A 24,390-nucleotide genomic window follows, 5' to 3' on the forward strand; every position below is an offset into this window, starting at 1 on the left:
ACTGACCGGCTCTGGTGCAGGCTGTCCTGATGAGGTATGTTTACCACCAGATGGCAACATTGTCTTAAATGTATTACTCCACTCCTTCTCTTGCCATCAGGGCAGTGTGATAAAGCCGGTGTAGCGTTATTTACCAATAAATACCAGAGCCAGAATCACTTCTATTGATATCGTTTCTTATTACTAAAAGCAAATAATGCGCCATCGTGTGCCACGATTCATGAGGTAGATGCGCCATTTAAATGCTACTTCTGAGTATAGTTTCGTCACCCCTGAGTGATTTGCCAAACATTATTCTCCCTATCTCGGATTTACTAATCGCGTGCATCTTCAAACAAGACGTGAATGGCAAATGTTTCATGTGGAAACTAGCAAGGGGTTGGAGCTGAGTGAGAGCTCATATCGGAAGAGTCTGTTAAACTTGAGACGGATCTGTTTCTTGGAATGTTGCTGCGATTGAAAATAAGATGTAATAGTTCAGCAGGTTTAAACATTTTTTTATATCTGTAACCTTTCACCACATTTTAACCGTAGAACAATTGGCAGAAAGGTCCTCCGTGTACCTGATTGCCCTCCTGCACACATTGTGCCGTTAAAGGCTACTTTAAAGCCTCCCTGAACTCCTTGCTCGGGTACAACATGTTTCTAGAGCAAAGTTGACCCGCCACAGTGGAGTTTATGAAACATTCTGCCAGAACTGCTCTCTCTCTCTCTCTCTCGCTCTCTCTCTCGCTCTCCCCCTCCTTCATGACACATTGCTTAATAGTGGGTTTTCATTCACAGAGGTCAGAGGACACTTATTATCACGTCTTATCACTTTGCTAGTTGTGTGATTTAATCTCAAACTGAGGCCGGCTGACTCGTGTGTTTGAACAAAAGGGAATACGAACACAATTAATGTAAGCAGTGCATCCTTTTGAAAATGCTTTATTTATCTACTTCATCACTATAAATATAACAATACAGAACAAGCTTTTTTTTCCTCCTTATTTTTTGGAAAACAAACCTTCAGATAGAAAACAGTCTGCATAGGTCTACAAAGGTATAGCAAAGGGCACATCATGGCAATAAGGCACACACTAGGAAGAGTTTAAATGGCAACACCTACGTTAAACTAGGCATATAAGGTCCAACCCAAAAAGCAGCAGGAGTTCCCCCCGAGGCCGCCGTGTGGGTGAACTGCAGGCGATAGAAAGAGAAGCGGGCGTTCTGAGTGGGAGGCAGACCCATGAAGTTTGGATGGCTACTAAATCGTGATCAGACCTTTACCGGTTTAGCTGCAACAGCCAACGGCTCAAAGGGCCGGCGGATGGCAACGCCAGTTTTAAGTTTTTCACTGACACTGATAATAAAAAAGAAAAGTAGCTAAACGAGAAGGCCTCCGTGTTCCCACTTATAACACCAAATATAGTACAAAATAGCAAACAATATGACACACAATGACAAAAACACAATAACCTTGAATAATTTCCAAACTATTGGACACTTTGGCAAAAAATAATAAAGGTTTTTCTCTACTTCTGTTACTCTGACTTTTTTAATTTTATTTTTGTATCCCTAAACAAGGCGTAGATAAAGAAAGGAAATATGTTTCAGAATATATTATACCTTTTCTTCTCACTTCATAGACAAAACACGTAATGCATATATATTAAATATATCCTGACTTATTGTCATCATACAAGAAAATAATAAAAGCAGTTGTCAGCAGTTTGTTTTTCTACATACAAATCCAGTTTTAGAGAGAGAAGTCGCAAAAAAGTAGTCGACGGAGTGAGATGAAACTAATATATCTCGCTTGCTGTAGAAAATAAATCTTCATTTAGTGACTCGGACATGAATCTTTGTCACGATGCAGGAAAAATTCTCAAAGACAGACGCATAATGTTTTTTTGTTTTTTTAAAGTAGTCAACACTCTGTGGAGGAGATGGAAAGCGAGCAAACAAAATAGGCCGCAGAGAGTTAAAAACAACTTCCACAAAGTGGTTTAAAAATACAATCTAGGATACAAAAGTGTTGCATCTCTTTCATAAAGATGGCGGTCGTGGTGGGCAGCTGCTCGCCTCCGTTACGCTTGTCGTTTTTTATCAAACGCGTGCTCCGGTCCAACAGCTCACTTGTTTTCAACACACGGCATAATAATAAAAAATCCGCGAGGAAACACCTCCGTCACATACTGTGAGTAAGTGACAAACGCCAAACTGGCCCAGTTTATGCGCAAATTTGTGCTCAGTATTTAACATTTCTTCATCTGGTAGTCACAATCTCTTGCATTTTATAAATATGTTTAAGTGCACCTAAGTCAAGCACATTTTGGATGACGGAAAACGATGAGGAGGCCAGACGTACGGCGCGTCACCTCAGAGAAGAGGGGGACCGCGAAGGCCTAGAAACCTCACCCAGGCACGAGGAAGGAGAAAAGCATTTCTCTTTGTGCCAACCGCAGTGGGCTTCACGTCTCTATGAAAGGCACAGGAGAAAGCACAAGGTACAGTGTGCAGATGGAAGGCACCGCAATTAGGCACAGAGAGTCTTACAGGAGTGTATGGAGCCAAAATACAGGAGCACTTTAAGCGGCAGAGTGTTCTGGTCCACGGAGAAAAGTGTCTCTCATTTCTATGCACGTTTGTTCACCTTAAAAGAGTAAAAAACACGATAATAAAGACATGAAATGAGAGAAAATACAGGACATGTGTTCAGTCCCCCGTCGGCGGTGGTGCCGTCCATCGGGCTTCCGGATCAAAACATCTCGGCAATTCTTTCTCTCGCATTCGTTCCGAAGGAAGTCTGCCACAAAAATGATATTCTTCGTGTGGCGACTTTTTCTTCAGATAAAACCCAGAATATGTTTCCGGAAGGGAAAGAGGAAGCGCAGACACAAAAACTAAACGATTTATCATAAGCGAATGAGCACGGCATTAAGAAACCTTCATTTAAAACAAGAATAACACAAATAAAACTACATAAACCAACACAAAAAAGTACCAAACAGGCATGTTCGAAGCTTACACATTTAACCAACATGGACGGACTGCCTCACCTACCTAGACTTGTCTAAAATACTCTATAATAATGAAAATAAAACATTGGTATATCCAAACACATGTCTTCAGTGGTATCCTTGCCTGTCAATAGTTCCTGTTGTAATTATACTTTCTTTCAAATAACTTTAGTTTATTTTCACCCCCACCTCTAAAGATGTAGACAGTGTGAGTGTTTATCTTTCCTGCTGCAAACCTCTCTCTGTTAATGAGAGAAACCCACAGTCAAACCTTCATTTATCCTCTCATCATAAATACTTGACTGTACCTTCAGTGTTTCTGTTGCCATAGCAACACGGTGGCAGGGGTCAGAGACACAGAGAAAGAGAGAGAGAGAGACAAGTTATTATTGTCGGGGAATGGTGGTCACCACATACAGGTAGGCTTGACCCAGGAAGTGGACTGTCCTCTCCATGTGTGTTCTGAAACAGTGATGCTGCATAGTCATATATTTGCTTTAAACAACATTCCTTTAGAGCTTTTGAATGTTTAAGTGGTGTTTCTGTGGTGGTGGGGGGGGGGGGGGGGGCGGTTCAGTCAGAAGGAAACTTTGTCGTTGTTTCACAAGGTCTGACCCCCAGAATCAATATGTCTGGTAGACATCGTGGATGGGCAGCTGGAAGGCCGCGGCGGGGAAGGCCTGTGGCATGGCGTAGCCCGCGTAGCCCGCGTAGCCGCCATACGCCGCAGCCGCAACCGCCGCGTTCTTCTGCAGGGCGGCTATAGCCGCTGAGTTGGCCGCGTAGTTTGTGATGGGGACGTATCCAGCTCCGTACAGGCCGCCGGCCGTCGGGATGCGCTGTACGTTGTGGGCCATGGCGTAGACCGGAGTGATAGGACGGCCCTGGGGAATGCAGAAAAAAGAGGACTGTGGTGAAAAATATAATGAATGCATTCACTTGTGAGTTTTCCCCCATGGGACCTTATTTTGGAAAAATATATACGGTAGTCAACAGCGAGAGACATTTTTTGGAATGGTGACATCACCTGATTGGTTTGTGGACTGATGCTTTGAAGCCTCGAGTTTGGTCACGATTATTTCAATGTTGTTTATTTTAGCAAACCAATGAATACAAGTTACCACATTTGGAATGCAGGGGAGTGACCTAGAGACACCATAGATGGCTCTGGTAGCGGCAGCGGCCTGTCAATCACAGAAATCCCGAAAGCAAACTCTGCTGTATGATCTGTTCGACACGCACAGGCATCGTAACTTACGGGACTGTTCGGTGTGTCGTCTAACAGCATATTTTCAGTCTTCAACCACAATTATTATTTGTCTCTTACCATTGACTACCGCATATATATTTTCCAAAATAAGGTCCCATGGTGGTAATAGTGCGATGCTAGTTCAGGTACTCTTTTGAGCGTTATTAGGAATTTGGTGTAAAATCTCATCCCTAGATATTGTATGATGCAGTATCGATGCAGCATTGTTTTCTGCGTCAAGCAACATGCCCTGAATGTGCTGGATATTTATTCATTATAATGTATTTTTATCAAATTCGACTAATTATATCTGTGAAACCTCAAACAGTGTGTCATAATGCACACCTGGAAAGGTGGTGGGGTAGAGTCCGCCGGTAGGACGGTGCCATTAGCAGAAGCGGTGGTGTGGTCAGCGTGTTGCATGGCCAGAGGGTTGAGGAGGTGCTCCACCGTGTGCACCTTGCCCTCCTCCATCAGCTTGCCTGCAGGAGCCGTGCTGAACACCGGGTACTGCCCGCCCAGCGTCACTGCACGCAAAGAGACACATCAATGAGAGCTTGGATGACAGACAACAGGATGTTTGCTTTTCACATGACAAGAAACAATAGCAAATCCGTGAGAAGTGAATCTATGAACAGAGGGACTGCCGAAGCAACGAAGGTTGAAGGAACAATTTAGTGAAGAAGGGAAAAACATAATACAATGCACAAGTTGGCGTTGTGATTCGGATTACGAAGTTGCTCAACTGTGGATTAACCTCAGCACTCCCGACACACACACACACACACACACACACACGCACGCACACACACATACACACAGAGTGAGTACAACGTCAGTCATTGTTTCAGATGGACAAAAGTCTCTTCACTCTGGTGGGGATCCTGTGAGTCCACACGGACTAAAAAGCGGGCTTGGGGTCAACTCGTTCTAGGACCTCTGATCATCGTTAATATCGACAACAAAAAGTTATGTTGAAATAACGATCTGGGGGTTTGAGTTACTTTGTTAGTAATAAAGAATAATACCAGTGTGTGAATTTTACTGTATGAAAACATACTTGACATTTTAAATTGAGATGATCCATGTGAATTATTTCCTTCTGCTTACCGGCAGGAAAGAAGGAAGAAAGAACAAGGAAACGATCCTTTAAAAATAAGCCACCGTACAACTTTTGGGTCATATTTCCTTTTTGTTGGGACGGCAGCTCATTTCACCTAAATGCTTTACACTGTCGACCTCATATTGACAAAACAGAACAGGATCATGATAGTGATCATGCAGGCTGAATGTATACAGCAGTCAATGGGTTGCCACCCTACATAACACTGGTATCATCCTTTAAGTGATTAGAATAGAGTAGACACAAGAGGAAAGAGTAGACAAATGCGTTTAGTTTTGCATTTCAACTCCGTTCTTGACTGAAAGTGTTGTGACGCTAACAAAGCTAAAGCAGCTGCTTCGACAGTGAATTAAACTCATTGAGTTGAAAAATAAGTTTTATATTGTTATCATGGAAAGCAAATCTTTTGTGAAGTACATGTTTGTTTTCCATTCAAGATACTGTCAACCACTTTTTAGTCAGACGTTGTAGTTGAGTGCATGTGTAAAATGAGATTGTGGAAGAACTGGTCCCCACATAACGATGGCCATGTTCAGACTTAACAGCACTGCAGTTTGTTGAAACCACTGCATTGGGTTAGTCCAAAATGCAGCAAGAAATCAAAATAATAAATGTGGGCTCATCTTGAAAGAGTTTTTTCCTCAACACAATGTGTGTTTTCTGCGTTGGCCAATCAAATATGTTCCAGGTAGATTACTCTGTAAAGTGACCAGGTTACTTCTACTTTTAACCTGGTGACCGTCGTGACAGAGGATATAGGGCTGAAACCACAGCGCAATGTTTTAGCGTCTGATAGCCAACAACGAAGCCCCTTGTGTTCTTTTAACACAGTGCTGTTTGTGGTCTGAACACAGGTAAGACACATCGCTCGTATGGAGGGAAAAGTAAAGACCGAGGATGAAATTAGAGCAGTTACTTTCTGGTCATGCTAGAAAGGACAAATATGTTGTGTCATTATTCTATACTGTAAAGAGAAGGAGAGTCCTTTTGCGCCTGACCATCCAGCAACAACCATAATCTTGATTTACAAAATGTTCCTCAAACCACACAGGAGAGAAAGAGAGCAAATTATGAGCTGGAAGGTTTAATAAAGGCTTTTGAGATGGGCGAGGATATGGATGGATATATCTATCTCACTGACTTGTGCCATGTTTGATGCCAACAGAGTTGACGGAGGCTGCAAGTTCCAGACTGGGCATCAACTCATAGGGCTTTTCGAGCTGCTTGGCCTTGCCCTCATGGTAGCGGCTGTAGATGCCACGACCGGCAGAGTAACCCCCCAGGTACGACCCCCGTGGTCCAGGGGTACGGTTACCTGCAGCAGCACGACCACGACCTCGCACAGTACCTGCTTAAAATACAATTGAAGTAATATGATAACAGGGGTGGAAGTTTCGGACTTGGGCAGTAGGGGAAACTTAAACTGAATGTTGTGTGGGGCGACGTGTAAAGCAACATTTTCTGATGGGTTAAGAACCTCTTTGACAGTCCCAAGGTATCAGGACTGAGGTAGCAAGAAAAGTCTTTCAGCATAAATGTTATGCAAAAATCTGCTCACAAAGTGCACTCTCTATTGGAAATTTCTCAGTAATATTTGTTTTGAGCGCAGACATATTTTGGGTACAGTTTGGCCTTTTTCCCAAGCACTGCTCTGACTCTTGAATTAGATGCAGTTATGCAGGTTTATGGCACTGTGAGATGTTATTCCTAGACGTTCTTAGCTTGGTTTGATATCTGAAATAATCCAGCATGAAATGGGAGGTGACAGCACAGCGGGAAAAGGATGGTGTTAGAAAACGTATAGTTGGTCACATGGCAAGAAAGTTCATTGTTCATTGAAGGAATAAGTAGGAATAAGGATGTGAGAGATTACCATTGTTCTGTATCATTGGGGATCCTTTGGAGAGAAAACCAAAACACAATGATTGTTGAAAGTCAAATCGATTTTCCTGCTAACACCCAAATACCAACTTTAATCAATCATCAAATAGGATTAGCATTTATTGGTCCATCACCTTGTTTTGTCTTTTATCGAGTTTCTGATTTAAGCCACAACCCCTCATTAAGTAAAGATTTAAAAACTTTTGTCAAATTACAACCTAGTCATCAAAGATTAAATCATTATTAACTTAGTCATTGTGACCATTTACAAATCATAGCTCCCTATCGATGGAGTTATTCTTCCGACAATAGCATCTTTTGTCATTTCTCATTATGAGACCTTTGGCAGTGCATTGGCTTATTGAGTTTCTGCTGCCACCAACTTTTACAAAAATAGATGGCTTTTGCAACTGAGCATCACTAGCACAAAAGCAGAAAGAATGAATTCTAACCTTTGACGAAGTAGTCCCTGTTGGGTCCAATGAGGGTGTTGTAGGGATAACCATAGTAGGCCAATGTGTAGGGATCACACTGGTAAATGTAGTTCTGTTGAGCAGGCTCTGGAGTGGCAGGTGCTCCTTTGGAGGCCTTTTGGCGCGAGTACTGCTCTTTATCAACTGGCTTGGCGAGTGTCACCTCGATGCAAGACCCTTCCACCTCTGTGCCGTTGAGGTGGTCCATGGCTATGACAGCATCGTCCCGGGAGGTAAAGTGGACAAAAGAATAGTCACGGATTTTCTTCACACGTTCAACACATCCAGGATTCCACTGGCTGAACACCTGATTAAAAGAGAAAATGGGTGGTTAAGAATGGTACGGTATAGTACCTATTCCTGTTAGGTTCTGTATGTCATTTTACCCGATAAAACCATGCATTGTGAAACCTCTAAACTGAACAGTCAGCCGGTCCCACCTGTCTGATTGTCTCCTCGCTGGTCTCCATCATCAGATTCCTGACGTAGAGGATCTTCACTGTCTCCATAACGTCTTCGTCCACATCAATCTCTGGCTCCGCCCAGTCCACTGCGATTTGGTGACCCCACAGCTGAATACGTCCAGGCATCAACTTCCTGCGAGCCATGGCAGCCGCACGGTGCGATTCATATTCTACAAAGGCGAAGCCTCTGTTCTTCATCTTGTCTGCAGCACTGGCATACACTATCACATCTAGTACCCCTTCTGTCACCTTGGAAACCTCCTCCAGGATCTCCTCCCGCTTTTTGTTCTTGGGGATGCCACCAATGAAAAGACGGCAGTTGTCCACAGAGGAGCAGACCCCCAGCAGTCGCCCAGGCCGCACCTCATAGTTGTTGAGCTCACGTACCGCCCGCTTGGCCTCATGTTTCTCTGTGTACATCACAAATGCATACCCTCTGTTCTTCCCGTCAAAGTCCATCATCAGCCGCATCTCATAGATGCGTCCGACAGACTCAAACACTGGCACCAGCTCATCCTCGTAAACGTCCCGTGGGATCTTGCCCACAAAGATTTCACATCCCCTTGGAGGAGATGCAGCATTCCAACCAGGAGGAGGGCCATATTTACGCTGACCATTTTCCTGGACCATACCGTAGCCGGTGCGCTCCATCAGGGATAGCAGTGCAGGCTCATTGGATGCACCCACAACTCCCTCAGGGGTGTTGATCTGTCCATGAAGAGACTGGTGGGAGGCACCAGCAGGTTGGGAGGGTTTGGTGGGGGCAGTGTTGTTGCTCATGGTTGAGGAGGAAGCAGGATCTTCGGCTGTCATTCTGACAAAACCATCCAATCAGATCTGGGCCCTAAAGAAGTCAACGAGAGACAGGTTAATCAAATTGCAGTGAATTTTATCAATCACAACTGCTTTCCAAGAGGGCACAGGGAACACACAAAAGAAGACAAATACGAAAAACATGGCCGTGTTCAGAAGCCGTCTTTTAAAATGTGTCTCTATATATAGCTGCTTGTTAAAACAAAATGATAATCAATTTGCAGGCACACTCCCATGCATGATTGCCGAGCTAACAACTAACCAAGGCACATAACGACTTCGACCGAACAATGAAAATACAAGACCCATAAATCCCCAGGGCACCTTGCCCTATCCGTGGTTTTACAACCTTGTTTTGTTGAGTTCTTCAGATCCCTTGCTGACCTCCGACACATAGCAGAGAGTATAAAGGGCTGTAAACCCTGAAACCTCCAGCTCAAGGGTCACCGAGTACAATCAGATCACATGCTCATTATGTATGTGTGTGTATGTGTGTGTGAGCAGCATGTTAGACAAGTTGGAGTTAAGCTATATGAAAAATGTTGTGTAAATATGACTCCTCAGGCCTCAGGTTGTGACAAAAAGCTGCGCACATTCATCCATTTTTACAAATGAACCTGTTGTACACTCACCACAAGAGGGTGTTGGACTTTCAACTTCTTTATCTTCTGAGTGTTTTACAGTGTGTGGGCGCAGCACCTTTTCTCTGTGTGTGTGTGTGTGTATGTGCGTGCGTGCGTGCGTTTATGTATGCGCCACTTAATTAAGGGCCGCAGCCCTATAAGAGTAACAGAACAATCAGAAATCGGCTTCTCAAGCATAAACCTCTTACTCTGTTATTTTCCAACACTGCCAGCATTCAGCAGGATAAAATCCGTTGCATTTTAAGTCCTCAAATCTCCACGCCGGGTGCAGGCAGCCAATCACAACAGACAACAAAGCAAACTACTTTTTGTCAGACCAAATGTCATGAAAGCAAATAGGCCAAATAAAAACCAACCTCTTGCGAGTTGGGTAGGCAGTGTGTGCCGTTTGTGCGTCACCGGATTGTCTGGACTTTGATGGAAATAGGCGAGGCAGTCAACAAAGGTAAAGCGCTACCAAGCCGAGCAGCCATGGTAACGCACACACTCGTTTGAGTTGACCCAATATCCCACTCTCCCACACATACACACCTGTTCACTTGTTCGTTCGGCCATGGCCGGGAAGCTTAGAGTTACCCGCAAAGTGTAGCACGCACCACGGAGGAACCAAGGTGATTCAAACATCAGTTTGATCAATTAAAATGCTGCAGACGTACCTTACACATTCAAATATATTTCCTGCTGAAGCAAACTATTAATTCATCCATTTCCTGTTATGTGCAGTAGGTACTATGGTCAAAACAAAGAGAGAAAAAATGGGGGAGGAAAGGATGTGTTTTCCTCCTTCTATCTTTAGCCAGTAGTTGGTTGCCGTATTGGGTGATATGTCAAGCTGACATTAGATTATATTAAGACGTCAGTTGATTATGACATGTAGTTTTTGAGAGACACATTCTGCTCAGCGAGGATGCAGTTCTCATTATTAACAGTGTTTAAAAATATATTTTCCACTGCTCGACGTGCCCTCCTCCCTCTGCCCATTCTATCGTGTGAAGTGCTAACACGACTCCATCTCTTATCAGCCTTATCTTACCAGACTAATGACAGGGAGGACAATATTCACTTTGGGAGTTTTGCTAGGTGATTAAAGAAAAAGTTATGTTTTTTTAAAGCGTGGCACTCTGTACACTGTGCTGAAGTCAGTTTAGGACTTATACAAAAATCAAGCTCCAATAAAGTAACTGGATGTTTTGTCAATGTCAAAAAGGCGATACGCTCGGCGTGGGGGTGACCTACTTCTGCTTTTGACCATTTGTAGATTTTCCCAACTTCCTCAGTGTGGACCAGTGCTGAGGTTTCCTTTCCGAGGAGAGACTCAGGCAACCACAGCGCTCAGTGTGTCAGAAGCGCTGTGAAACCTCTCTTCCCTCGCATACTATTAAAAAAATGAGAATAGTGAGTTTGTGTGTGTGTTGGGGGGGATATTTTTTTCCTACTGATTATATCAGTAGGAAAAAAGCACAGGAGGGAAGTTATAAAACAACATGAAGTGACAAAACACAATCATTTGTTTGAAAATCTCCACCACTCCAACTTTGGACCTTATACTTGGGTGTATGTAATCATGGGTGTATGTGAGTATGTGTGTACTCGTGTGTGTGTGTATGTGTGTGTGTGTGTGTGTGTGTGTGTGTGAGAGAGAGAGAGAGAGAACAGGGAAACTGAGGCAGCAGCAGGTAGATGATTAACCGTGACAAACACAAATCACAGCCTTCCTTCTCAGAGTGTAAAGATTTACAGTCACCGTGCCTCCTCATTAAAAAAACAACAACTAGGATTTGTGGTGATGACCTACGTGTGAATCTTCTCTTCAGATTTTAGCGCTCCATCGTGGCACAATAGGCACGGCCAGCGTCCGTTTGGTAAAACATAACCCACACAGACATTTACAGAGATCACCTGGTCAAAGGTCGTGACCAGGTGAGTGCAGGGGGGGGGGGGGGGAGCAGGCCGGCCCTGCATGCTGCAGAGGAAGTTAAAGAGCAAAAATTTGATTGGGTAACAACCCCGCCGGGTTAAAGTGTTCCAGTTATTGCTGTAGAGATTGTCCATTACATTGTGTTTATGATTGATGGGAGCACCTGACTCTCTACCTATTAACAGCATATTATTGCGGAACGGATTGCTTTATGAGCAGACAAAAGTGCTTTTATTGGCTTCCTCCGTATTAAACCATAAACACAGATTGACTACCGCCGGCAAATTCCATCCCCCGCCCCCCCAAAGAAGCAAACGAGACATGGCGGTATTAAAGTTCCTCACAGCCAGAAAAGAGGAAGGACACGTGTTATTCCCTCATGTCACTGACCTGACATTAAACCAGCCCCACTGTCACGTGCTCTTCTTAGTCAGAAGTTCGTAAGCCAGCAAACCTCTTCTCTGGCTCTGGTTTATTGCAGATTACGGGGCCAAAAAAACCAGCAACCGAGTATGTGTTCAACAGCAAGGAACAATGCGTCTCTTAGTGTGCTGTTCTATCCTGAGTGACACTGATCCAGTGTGCTGGACAAAACAGGCCGAAGGAAGCCGCCATCTTAGACTACCCAGCAGCCCCCCTGACAGCAGGGTCACAAGGCAGCCAGAGAGCGGATCAGTGAAACATCAATGCCAACAAACACATCACGCACACACATGCAACAAAAACACCAGTCAAGCCTGCCTTTACATTTAGATACAAACTCATAGTCACCACTGTTCAGAAACGACCTCCCAGAGACACAAAGTCATTTCAGGTAAGAGAGCCCTGTGGAACCAGACAGTCAGAGAGAGGGGGGGGGGGGGGGCCTCGCAGCAGAGGGATGTTGGTGGAGAGGAGAAGAGGAAGGAGAAGCGGAGAGGATATAGCTACCCTCTGTTGCTCCACAGCGCTCCTCTGCTTGGCCCGTCTGCTCTGGGAGTGTTAGTCCACCTCCATGAGAGACAGGTACAGCAGGGCACTGAGCACGGAGGCCAGCCTCCTCTGCACACACACACGCACACACACACACACACACACACTGAGCTGGTAAGGGTGGAGCTAAAAGCAGTACTTTGTTTGAGTGTGTGTGTGTGCGTGAGTGTGCTATGTGCAATGTGGGCGTATCCCAGCCCAACCTCTGAAGAATTGCAGTCGAAGGTTTTGTATCTGTGAAAATACAAAGTCCTTAATTACCTTTTCTACAGAACTGTATTTAGGTGCTGCTTTGAGGTACTTGTACTTCACTTCAGCATTTCCATGTTACGCAACTCACACTTGATATTGAAGAAAATGTTGTGCTACATTTACCTGGCAGATTTTCTTTTCAAATATGATTCTTCACAAAAGAAAGATTTCCCTTTTGATATGGTTTCATTCCAGCGTTATACATTTTTAGTTCCAAAAAAAGGGTAAACGCTCCAACTTTTTGAAAGACTGCAGCCAAGTCAGAGAAAAAGAACAAAGTTTAGTTTTTGGTGTCAATCATCTCTTGACCCCTGTGATTTATCTCGTGGCCCTTTAGAGGAATCTGACCCCCAGGTTGGAAACCACTGGACTAAAATACCAAAACCGTGAAAACTAGCTCCCAACCAGCGACCACAGTGAAATGTCTAACGATGCTGTATATCATAATATCTGTCACAGGGGATATTTATCTTCTGAAGAAAAGAGTATTGTTGATACTTTAATGACTTTTACATCAACCTGTTGGCATCTAGAGGATCTGAATACACACGCAGCAACACCCTGCAAATCTTCCCCCTGTTTCCAATTAATGCACAGTGGGTGATGTTAGTGGCAGGAGAGGGGTCTGATGGGAAAAGTAGTTTTCGTGTAGCTGTCAGGTTTTCTGTTGAGAGTTGCAGAAAATTTGACAGAACGGCAGGAAACGTCGAATCCGGGGTTTGAATACTTCCTCGTGTTGTTGTCTTGCCCTGAGCGGACATTTGGAAATTCTGACAGGGAGTTACCCCCAGAGTGATTTGTCGTGTCAGCACAAGACTACAACCGTGTGTACGTGTGTAGGTGTGTGTGTTTTGCACATAACAACGACGACCTAGCACAGCTTAACTTAAGCAAACAACACACGCCTTCCTGGGCAGTCAAGAGAGCAGATAGAGAGACGACAGAGAGGGAAACAACCAAAAAGAAACTGCCAGAGCCCGGCTCGGAAAGTTTTTGTCGAAAGAAAAAAAACTCTCCCCCTCGGCGAAAAGAAGAGGGAGTGAGGGACAGAGAGAGTAGATGGGGTGAGGGGGGGGAGAGAGATGAAAGTCACAGTGTGTGGTCAGCAGTGCGCTGAGTTTCAGCTGCCATTGAAACCGGCCCCACTCCTTAACGACTGAGTAAACATACAAGGAGAAAGTCTGTTTCGCATAAAGACCGCAGAAGGATGATGCCAGCACAGAGGATGGAGGCCTATAGCACCTGTCATCAATCAAACTGTCAAATCATTTAGCAGGGCACTGGATGGGTTGATCCGAAAAGGGTGTGTGTGTAAAAATGTGTACATGTAAGGTGTGTGTGTTTTCGGATCATTTCTTCTAGAAAAGGAGCAGGATCACAGATCAATATGATATGTGAGGGTGGGAGGCGTAATCTGAATGAAAGATTAACCGTCAGTGAGAGCCAATCAGGACTCAGACACGCCTCGGAGGCTTCAGGTGTTCCGGTGAGCACACAGTCCATCAGGTCAGCGGTTTAACCGTTGAGCCCCACAGGTAAAAACATTCACCGTCTATCACCACCTCAATCATTGTACAAGTTCACTCAATCATTTGCGCCATGAAACTTCACACCACTTGCGCTGGATTTCAATTTGTTTGTTTGTCAATTTATTTATTAAATTCTTTATTGATTTGGATTTGTTGGTTAGAATATAAAAGAATGAATGAAACCAACTGATATTGAAGAACTAGTCTGACGTTATTCTAAGTATTTCTGACTCTTAGATAACATTATATATACTATTTTTAGTTAGATATTGCCATATGGGTGCTTCAAATGAATGTTAAGTTAACAGAACTGTGCGTATTATGAATAATAACATGCATCGTTGACGGCAGACTGGATAATACACTTTACTGAAGTATAGTTGCTGCTATAACCCTGCTGTGACATTGGATTCAAGATGAAACACATTTACTTAACCTGGATTACATCATAAGCAATCACATTAGAGAGTACTTATTAGACTTTGTTGGTTATCTCTGATAAGCTGATTCTCTCTTAAGGCCAGGGTCACACACACACACACACACACACACACACACACACACTGGAATCTGCCACATAGACAGAACCTGTGAAGAAGGAATAAAGTCAGCAATAAAGTGATCAGTATCTCGGCCGGAGAGGCTGTATGACGTGCTCCTCTCATTACAAGTCATCCATATAAGTAAATGAGTAGCGTGTCACAAGACCAGAAGTCCCGCTGTTTGTTTCTGTGGAGCGTTATGACCCTGGAGGAGCACTGTGCAGCAGTTCCTCTCAGACCAGTGCAGAAACTTGTTTTTTACCAAAAAAAGCTTCCTGCTGTTGGTTTTTTCTTGGTGTCTGCAACTGCTTAATTTTAGTGATAATGTGGGGCATGGGTTATTAAAGAAATAGTTGTTTGCCAATGATAAATAAATAATTATAAAGCAACACAAGGGAAATCTGGTCCCAGTGTTTCTTGCCCACGTGCATTATCGGAGGCCGCGGCCATAAGTGACCACGAACGAGCGAAACGGTGAGCAGAAGAGAAGTGAGGAGGTCGGCTGACCCTCCGGAGCGCGTGGTGTCCTCACGCTGCGGTCCAGACAGTTCAACTGACGGAGACCGCATGCAGCCATACGAGGCATCGAGGCGCCTTCAGGGAGACGGCGTCACCGTGGTGTCTGAACACGTCTGTTGTCTGTCCCTTCGTCGATGGTTTAACCGTTAAACGTGGCCCCCCTTTACTTCAATTCATCAGGAATTAGATTAAGATTTGATCTCTACCGGGAGCACCAGGCGGCGACCAGTTGTATGCCAGAGTGAGTGTGCGCCTCAGCGTCTGTCCACGGCTAATCTGGCATTCTGCATCACTAAACTGCATAACATGTTGGGTGCCCAGTGATGGCTGCACGCTCAAGGACGTTCTCTAAAGAAAATGTGCGTTGCCTGTTTTTTCACTGCCATTGACTGCCCTCTGACTCCTCACTCACTACTCTTAACAGTAGGGGCCGCTAGTGATAACACAGCTGAGTCCCTGAGGTCACAGGGGAAAACAGTTTGCCAGGGGCCGCTCTGTAGCTAATGTAACTACTCGTACACACGCTGTTGTACCTAGGGATGGGTATCGTTTGGGTTTTTTCCGATACCGGTGTTAAACCGGTACTTTTAAAACGATACCGGTGCCTAAACGGTGCCTGAACCGGTACTTTTTTTTTTTTTACGCACAATGAGGACATTAAAAACCTCTTCGGCCATATTCCCTGTAGAAGCCGTTATCATGGAGCACTGACACACAACGGATATCAGACTGTTAACATACACAATATATGTTCTCCATGATATGATGTGATATGTATTGTCATGTGCACTTTATAGGGTAAACCTGTCACTGTGTTGATGGACAAAGAGAACAACCAATCAGAGGTAGCCTACTGAAGATGACACGTGACAAATAAAGTTTTGCTTCTGACAGCAAGAGTTACACTGAAACAAAGTGATGCCCCACGGTGTTTATTCCTCCATCATTATATTCCGGTAACACCGGGTATACAGCCGGGATCGCTGTACATCAACACATCTGCTAGCAGACTGTCACGCTCATAGCTACGAGCTAGCGCTAGCTACGAGCTAGCTTATGCATGGTTATAATGGCTAATTTATTATTTCTTGGGCTACTTTTATGAATGCAAGACTTGCAATCAACGTTACGGTACTAATCTGAGTTCAGGCTGCTCGTCATCATCGGTCTCCACGTGTTCAGGGGGACCGGTGACGGCCTCCCCATCGCGTCCAGCCTGATGCTGGTGTGCTCCACACGGGCTCACAGTCACACACGGCCACGCCTCCGCTGTCAAACTTAAATATGAGAGGCTCGTAACCTGCTGACAGGGCGGAGTCACCAGAGAAGTTCACTACAATAGTTTTTTTCAATTTCAATCGGCTCAGGCACCGGAAAGAAGCACCGACATGTGCGTTGCGTTTCGGTCCGGGTAATACCGGTTGTATTGGAACCGGTACCACATTGGCACCGGTTTCCGGTACCCAACCCTACCTCGCCAACCACTTAGCAAATGAGATTGCACGAAGGGTGATACAAGACGACTTTACGGCACCTTTTTGCGTTTGAATGCCGTGTGTTTACGACGCTTTACAGCCACCGACGGAACTAACACGACACACACTGCTGCACCTCCGCACGACTCAGCCGCTGCGACGCGACAAGTAAGCTGAGTTTTATAAATAGTTTATACCACGATTGATTTACCAAGCCCACTTCCTCCAACCATCGCCACTTGGTTTTTGGCTTACAGTGTGTCCAGTGGGGGTTAGCCAATGGTGGGTTGCATTCATGGATTACATAAGTGGTCGTTGCAGACACACCTGGTGGAGATCCGCAGAGTGCACCTTTCTAGTTGATTCTTCATTCTCTGTGGAGGCATGTGAGAAAACCAACGTTTTCTTCACAAATTCAGGATAACTACAGGCTGAGTGATTAATATACGAGAGTGAACTATTCCTTTAAACATGGCACATGATGTGCTACTTCTGTGCATAACAAACAAATCTTACTGGGATCACTACCGATGAACATGTAATATCCAGGAGCTCTGACTATCCCCGTAACAATTGGGCCACGATTCAGCACACACACTGGGTTTCTACAGGGTCTTGTTTCCCTCCTCTCATCCATGTACCTGTCACCTTCATTCCTGCGGTTCACTCAAGCTCAAAGGGGATCAGCAGTGTGGGTGGGGGGGGGGGCTGAGCAGCCAGAGAGAGTAAGAACAGAGAGGAGGGGACCAAATGTCCGGGGCCTCCCTCAGCGCTAGAAAGCCCTTTAAAGTGAAACTGGCCTCAAGAATTTTAGGTCAGACGAAGTGCGCAAGTGACCGCCTTCAGCCCACCCTGTCTTCGCCACGGTGGGATGATTCCACTTCATTTACTCTGAGATCCCCCGCCCCCCCCCCCCCCCCGCTGTTAGGACACGTATCCACTCAAAACACCACGCTTGTAAGACGTTATATGATTTTGAAGCGATGCACCAACGTGCCTTCGTCTGCACGTTTCCTTCTCAATGCACTGACATTGAAAGGTTAAATAGGTTCAAAGCGTCAACGTGTACTGGCCCAATTCAAAGCCCTCAACAGCAGTGTGAAAAGCATGACAGGATAGAAAGGTCAGCTGCAGCCCAATATTGCCACATACGTCCCCTCACACAGCCTCACAATCTTTCCTAATCGTAAGAGCTGCTTTAGCTTTAGCGCTAGCTTTGCTTCCTTAGGCAAACACATTCCTCCGGCTAATCAGCTAGCGCGCCGAAGGCCGGAGCGGACATTGTTTCAGACAATTACGACTGACGTTGACAGTGCCACACACTCGTGATAAAGGCTCTAGTGGCCTCCCCGAGTGTGTGTGTGTGTGTGTGTGTATAAAGCAAGAAAGTCGGTGATATTTGAAACACTTAACAAACACGGTTGACTAACGTGCAAAAAAAAGGAACAAAATATTTATGGCAACACAACTATTTAGTTTCAGTTGCAACTCAGGAGATCTTCCACAATAGAAGTGAATCATTAAAAGACGTTTTCTTTTTCACTGCATGCTTGAATGCAACTTGAATAAATAACAAACAGCTCGGCGCACCGAGGTGAAAGTCCACTTATTATATGACGGAGAACCAGGAAGTCTTAGCCACTCTATGTAGTCACCCTAAACACACACACACACACACACACACACACACAAACACACACACGTAGTGTCATGCCACTCCACTGGTTCCACTGGTTTCATTGTCAGAACATCTCGGTCTCCCTTATAATCTCTGATTAGTTTAAGTGCCTCTGTGTCCAATCATTTTGGCTCTGATAATGCGGCAGAACGAGTCTGGCAGCTTCATCAGAAGAGGCAGCGTCACACCGTCACACCGTCACACCGCACGGATCATAAAGGCAGACAACAGTTTCAGAAAATGTGTTGAATATTTTAAAGACACTGTGACGCAGAGTGAAAAAGTGATGACAAGTTTTGTTTGAAAGAGACAGTAACGCCGTACCTGTATCCCACACTGAGGAGCGAGGCGATGGACAAAGCAGGCCGAGAAGATGCAGGCGCTTCGCTTCTTGGGGAAGTCTCTCTGCGCACGCGTTCTGAATCTCTCTCTGTACTCTCACTGGACGCAGCGGAAATAAGAAAGTCTCCTCGCCTGCCTGCGTCTGAGTGTCTGAGTGTCTGAGGTAAGCAAAGGTGGTTTAGTGTTTACTCATTCTCAATGGCCAGAGAGAGGTGGGGCCACTCAGCACAGGTACCCCCCCCCCCCACACACACACACACCTTTTCTTCTCTCTCCTTCAATCTCTCTCTCTCAGCTGATAAGGAGTAGGACAAAAGGGAAGAGATAAAAGGACAGAGGGTGTAAAGACAAGGTGATGATTGACAACAATCAGGGAAAAGTCATGTGTTTGAATGTTTACAGAAATCAAAAAGGGCCAGCCCAAAAATAATCACAGTCCGAGTCAGAATCAAACTCTGAAGAATAATGCTGTCGAAATCTTTCCTGCAGCACGACTTTATTGCCAATGGAAAATAACTTCATTGAGCCAAACGTCAACATCAGCAAACTAACAATGACAACGCGAAGACGCTAATGTTGAGCAGGTATGGTAATTACCGCGATCGAACCTTAGATTTAAGTAATGCTAAACATGTGCTAGAACTGAAAACAAAGTACAGCGGAGGCGGATGGGAGTGCCATTTGTTTCGGAAGTATTTGGTCATGATGAACCACAGTATTGGAGAAACTAGAACAATTTGACCTGATGGATTCAAAGTCAGGGATCACCGCTCATGGCAGATTGTGTAATATTAACGCAATCTTATATTGGTTTTGTGTACAATGATGAGAATTGTGGAGAACAAAACTTTGGTTGAGGGAAAAAAAAACACTTAGTTAGGTTTGGGAAGAGCATCCCAGTTGGGCTTATGCCACCTACGTACAGTTAGGTTGAGGCGTTTTAACCACGACCATAAAACCATAACGAGGCGTCGGACACTGGCCTCGTGGTTGAACTCATCCGCCTCCCCTCCTGCCCACTGAGTGTCTTTTCTGGGAAAAAATAAATACCACGTCACAAGCTCTGACCGTCAGATCGATGCTTTTAACTTGTGTGTCCACCATAATTAACGGATCCTTATCTGCTTTCCATCGGCATTATTTTTTCACTAAGCCTCACGGAAAAACAGACAAACAGACAATTCGTGTCTATGTACCCAAACCCAACAGGCTCCATTTGAGGACTATTACCCCACCTCCCTGTGACCCTGGGCCGGACCGACGGTGCCATCCCTTCAGTGTCGGAGCGAGCGGCAGCGCTCCAAAAACAGTACAGCCAACCATCAAAGGGTTAACTAAAGTTCACCAGAGGGATGACGTCTGTCAGTATTTGGCTACTTGAGTGTGTCTGTCTTATTAAACCTAATTTTTGCTTTTTGTATATCTTCAGGCATATCAGGGGGGAAAGAGTTTGTAAGTCAACAAAGATTCAAACAGTGCAGACGCACACACTGTGAATCAGAAGCGATGACTTGAACTAATCTCCGCCAGAGGCAGTTTACGGATGAACCTGTCGACGGCAGGTTGCTCTGTTTGCCCCGGAGAGCAAATAGTCTTTCATCAGCACGGTAGCCAAATGTTTCTCTGATCCAAATCTCAAGTTCAGACAACAGGTTCCTCCGCCCCAGAGTCCGTCACACACTTCTTAGAATCATTACGATGATTTTGTTTTTGGCCGACGAGCGCTGATTAAAAAATATAATAATTTCAGTACCACAAGACACATAAGGGAGATTAGAGAGGACTAAACACAGCGAGAAAGGGAAGGAGACACAGTGACAATGTGTGGAAGTGTGTGGAACCTCAAACAAGCCTTAAGGGGAGAGCGAGGCCTGAACGCTCTTATCAGACGGGGTGTCGTTCTCCTCCGGCACACGGGTGTGTGTGTGTGTGTGTGTGTGTGTGTGTACTGTTGCTATTGTACAAGTGACACATTAACCAATGACTCTGTTAATGAAGGACATGCAATCACTGATTCTCGCCTTTTTTCTCTTTTTGCACGCACGCATGCACACACGCACACACACACACACACACACACACACAGTACATGCAGATAGCCAGTTCAAAGTTTACAGATGGAGAAGGCCGCATGCCGCCATAAAGCTACCTTACAGGTGGAGGAGAGGAGGATCCAAAGGCCAGGAGGACTTTATTACTGGCACACTGTATCACACACACACACACACACACACACACACACATACAGTTGAGTGAAGACAAGTTTGTTACTATAGCGCAGGGATTCCCAAAGTGTAGGGGTGCGCGAGCTGCCTCTAGGGGGTGCGCGAGAGGAAAAATGTAATGGTGGTCTAATGGTGTAATAATTAATATTAAACATTCTCAGGGCTCTCAAGTGTCATTTCGGTCTTAACCAGTGGCGTCCCTAGGCTAAAAACCCCGGGGCTAAAGCCCCGGATGTTTTTTAATTAGCCCCGAATGTTAATTAAAAAAAATTAAAAAAAGATTTGGCACACAAGTGGTTAACACCTCCAGGTCGCACGTGACGTCATTCACCCAAAACAGCGGAGTCAGACTGGCAGCAGGCGCACGTAACAGCAAGCTGCTGTCTGAGAGTGTTTCTATGTCTACACATTTCGCTGCTTCACTCTTCTGGGCTAAGCCCAGCGCCGCCGCTCCCATAACGCGCAACGCCCAGCCGTGATGCGCGCACAGGTGAGCACACTCTCACTAGCACCCCCCCCCCCCCCTGTTGCGTTTTTTTTTTAAGGTGTGGGGGATTGGGGGTGCGTGAACCCGGTCGGGATGTAGAAGGGGGTGCGTGGTCTAAAAAGTTTGGGAACCCCTGCTATAGCGTGATATCGAGACAAGGAAAAACTCTTTAACAATGTTAAAACCCAAGGATATTTATAATATTGTCGTTCTTAGCAGCTAAACGGACATTTTAAGTGTTTATCAATGCACAGCATTTGTCAACAATTCTACCTTCCCCTTCGAAAACGTATTTCAAATTATTAAAACATGTTTGTTATTGATTATAGGTTAATATACTAGCGTCCAACGGAGGAGTTGTCGCTGTCGACAAATACATCAATAAACACTGAAAAGTGTCACAGCATGAAATAAACCATTTGTTAAATGTTTAATGTGCACACTAGAGAGAGAGATCCGCCTCCTCAGACAGGGAAGACAATTAAAAAAAACAAAGAGAAAATTAATTTTCGGCATTATGATGATGAGAGCAACATTGATTTTGAAATAAAGTCACGAGTCATTCAACGAAGATAGCCGGCTAATCTGAAGACGTGCATCAGCTCAGAGTGAATAGAGACAGACAGAGAGACTGGGGGGAACTGGTCTGACTGGTCCCACATGAACCGATATCTATGTATATATATATAAATAAATATATATTTATATATATATACATGACCCCTCTCAACCTGTTCACAGACTGTTAGAGTACCTCCCCTCTGGCAGGAGGCTGAGGTCCATCAGGACCAAGACTTCACGCCACACAGACAGCTTCTTACCGTCGGCAGTCAGTCTCACAAACAGAGCCCGGGTCCTCCACTGACCCTCATGAACAGAGCCCGGGTCCCCCACTGACCCTCATGAACAGAGCCCGGGTCCCCAACTGACCCTCATGAACAGAGCCCGGGTCCCCCACTGACCCTCATGAACAGAGCCCGGTTCCCCCACTGACCCTCATGAACAGAGCCCGGGTCCCCCACTGACCCTCGTGAACAGAGCCCGGGTCCCCCACTGACCCTCATGAACAGAGCTCAGGTCCCCCACTGACCCTCATGAACAGAGGCCGGGTCCCCCACTGACCCTCATGAACAGAGCCCGGGTCCCCCACTGACCCTCGTGAACAGAGCCCGGGTCCCCCACTGGTCCCTCACCTGCACACCTCTTTATACTTCATATTTAACATCTAATTTCACATGTCACTTTAATACACATTACACTTTAATACACACACTTACAGTACCTTGTCTACAGCACTGTTATCTGTTTGTGCACTTTATTTTATTTCCTACCATTACAAATGTAATGTTTAAATTCTTGCAATATGTTGACTGTTGATTGTTGTTGTTTTGTTTGTCTGTCTGTAAACACCAGCCGCCAAGTCAAATTCTTTGTGTGTCTAACACACGTAGCAAATAAATGTTTCTGATTCTGATATATATAGATATATATATATATATGTATATACAATTAAACCAATCAATATGATAAGAACAAACTAAGATATTAAATAAATAAAAGACTAAAACATAACAATAACCACAAGAAAGTAAAGCAATAAAAAGATGACGTCAAATGAAAGTCAGTTTGTAAAAATTGGTTTTAAGAAGTTCAACAGACACACACAATATTTGTTTGTGCAGGAAAATATTAGTACTGGCTGATGCACATGCTCACGCACACGCACACACACACACACACACACACATGCTGTATTGTGTGTCCGTTTCCACTTGGTATCGGTCTACTTTCCAACTGATAATTCTGCTTCAAAGGAGATTAAGATGTGGGTCATTGAAAGCTGCCGCCTTCACGTCAACACACACGTTGGTGGAGTGTGTCCTGCACGACTGAACGCATTAATTATGTTCCACGAGGCATCGGCACGACTGTTCAGAACGGTGCGAGTCAAATATGATATCATGGCTCGGCACATCTCAACAGGTGTCTGAATGTCTGAACAACGGTGTGTATTGTAAATAAACTTCACCAACTGTGTATGGAAACATAAACACCACGGAATATGTGGATGTCCTGAGATGTCCTTCCACTGCACTTTCATTTTAAAAACTTTTTTTTTGTAATTCTAGTGTGTGAAACTGCCAATTTCATAACGACTAAAACTGAAACAAAATTAAAGATGAAATTGAAACAAAACCTCCTCGTGCTGAAAACTAAAACTAAATCTCAATAAAACTGAATTAATAGATTTCAACTTAATAACATCCTGCTCCTGTCTTTATGGCACGTTTTTAATTTTCAAAAGTATAATGTCTCGTATTTAATATTTCATCAAACAGAACAGTATCACACTCAGGTAATGTTTCCTTGGCATTTCATTCAGAGAAGCGTTGAAGCTTGAAATGTGGAGACTGAGAAACTGGATCTTGGGCTGCTGGACGGGTCGACTGCACTAACAGGTAAAAGTCTGACTCGGATCAGGTGGAACACTTCCTCATTCAAACCTCACGACGTGGAACCGGCCTCAACCAATCACAGTGTCCCGCTTGTGATGAACAAAAATGACTCAGCACAAATCAAGCCTTTCTGCCCTCCCACACACACACACACACACACACGCGCACGCGCATAGACAAGATCTGAAATTACAGTCCAGCATTTATTTTCTTCCATCCTGCTCAACGAAGTTTCTCCTTTTGCCTAGAATTTGGTCAGCTGACACTTCAGTCATGTGGCTTGTCACGAGCCAATGGCAGAGCAGGGGTATTGTGTGTTTAGGTGCTAAAGTCACTGCCAAGGTCA

At 44.8% G+C, this 24,390-nt stretch overlaps 1 protein-coding gene across 13 annotated transcripts in view; it reads right to left on the minus strand.

The window, feature by feature from the left end:
- Positions 1–898: 898 nt before the first annotated feature.
- The window catches only part of rbm47 (RNA binding motif protein 47), a 31,548-nt gene continuing 8,056 nt past the window's right edge, over positions 899–24,390 (minus strand). Inside the window, exons 1-7 of one of the 13 annotated variants that reach the window (XM_056409161.1) lie at positions 18,859–19,026; positions 8,169–9,036; positions 7,708–8,035; positions 7,248–7,271; positions 6,516–6,722; positions 4,597–4,778; positions 899–3,910 (exon numbers count right to left, since the gene is read on the minus strand). In XM_056409161.1, the coding sequence (XP_056265136.1) occupies positions 3,626–3,910; positions 4,597–4,778; positions 6,516–6,722; positions 7,248–7,271; positions 7,708–8,035; positions 8,169–9,005 (1,863 nt within the window). In that variant the 5' untranslated portion in view covers positions 9,006–9,036; positions 18,859–19,026 and the 3' untranslated portion in view covers positions 899–3,625. Of the gene's footprint in view, positions 3,911–4,596; positions 4,779–6,515; positions 6,726–7,247; positions 7,272–7,707; positions 8,036–8,168; positions 9,037–10,885; positions 11,228–12,497; positions 12,548–18,858; positions 19,027–24,390 lie in introns of those variants that run through there. The other 12 variants (XM_056409162.1, XM_056409157.1, XM_056409159.1 and 9 more) reach the window with 12 other exon arrangements.

This window comes from Pseudoliparis swirei, chromosome 24 (assembly GCF_029220125.1).
Source record: "Pseudoliparis swirei isolate HS2019 ecotype Mariana Trench chromosome 24, NWPU_hadal_v1, whole genome shotgun sequence".
NCBI lineage: Eukaryota > Metazoa > Chordata > Actinopteri > Perciformes > Liparidae > Pseudoliparis > Pseudoliparis swirei.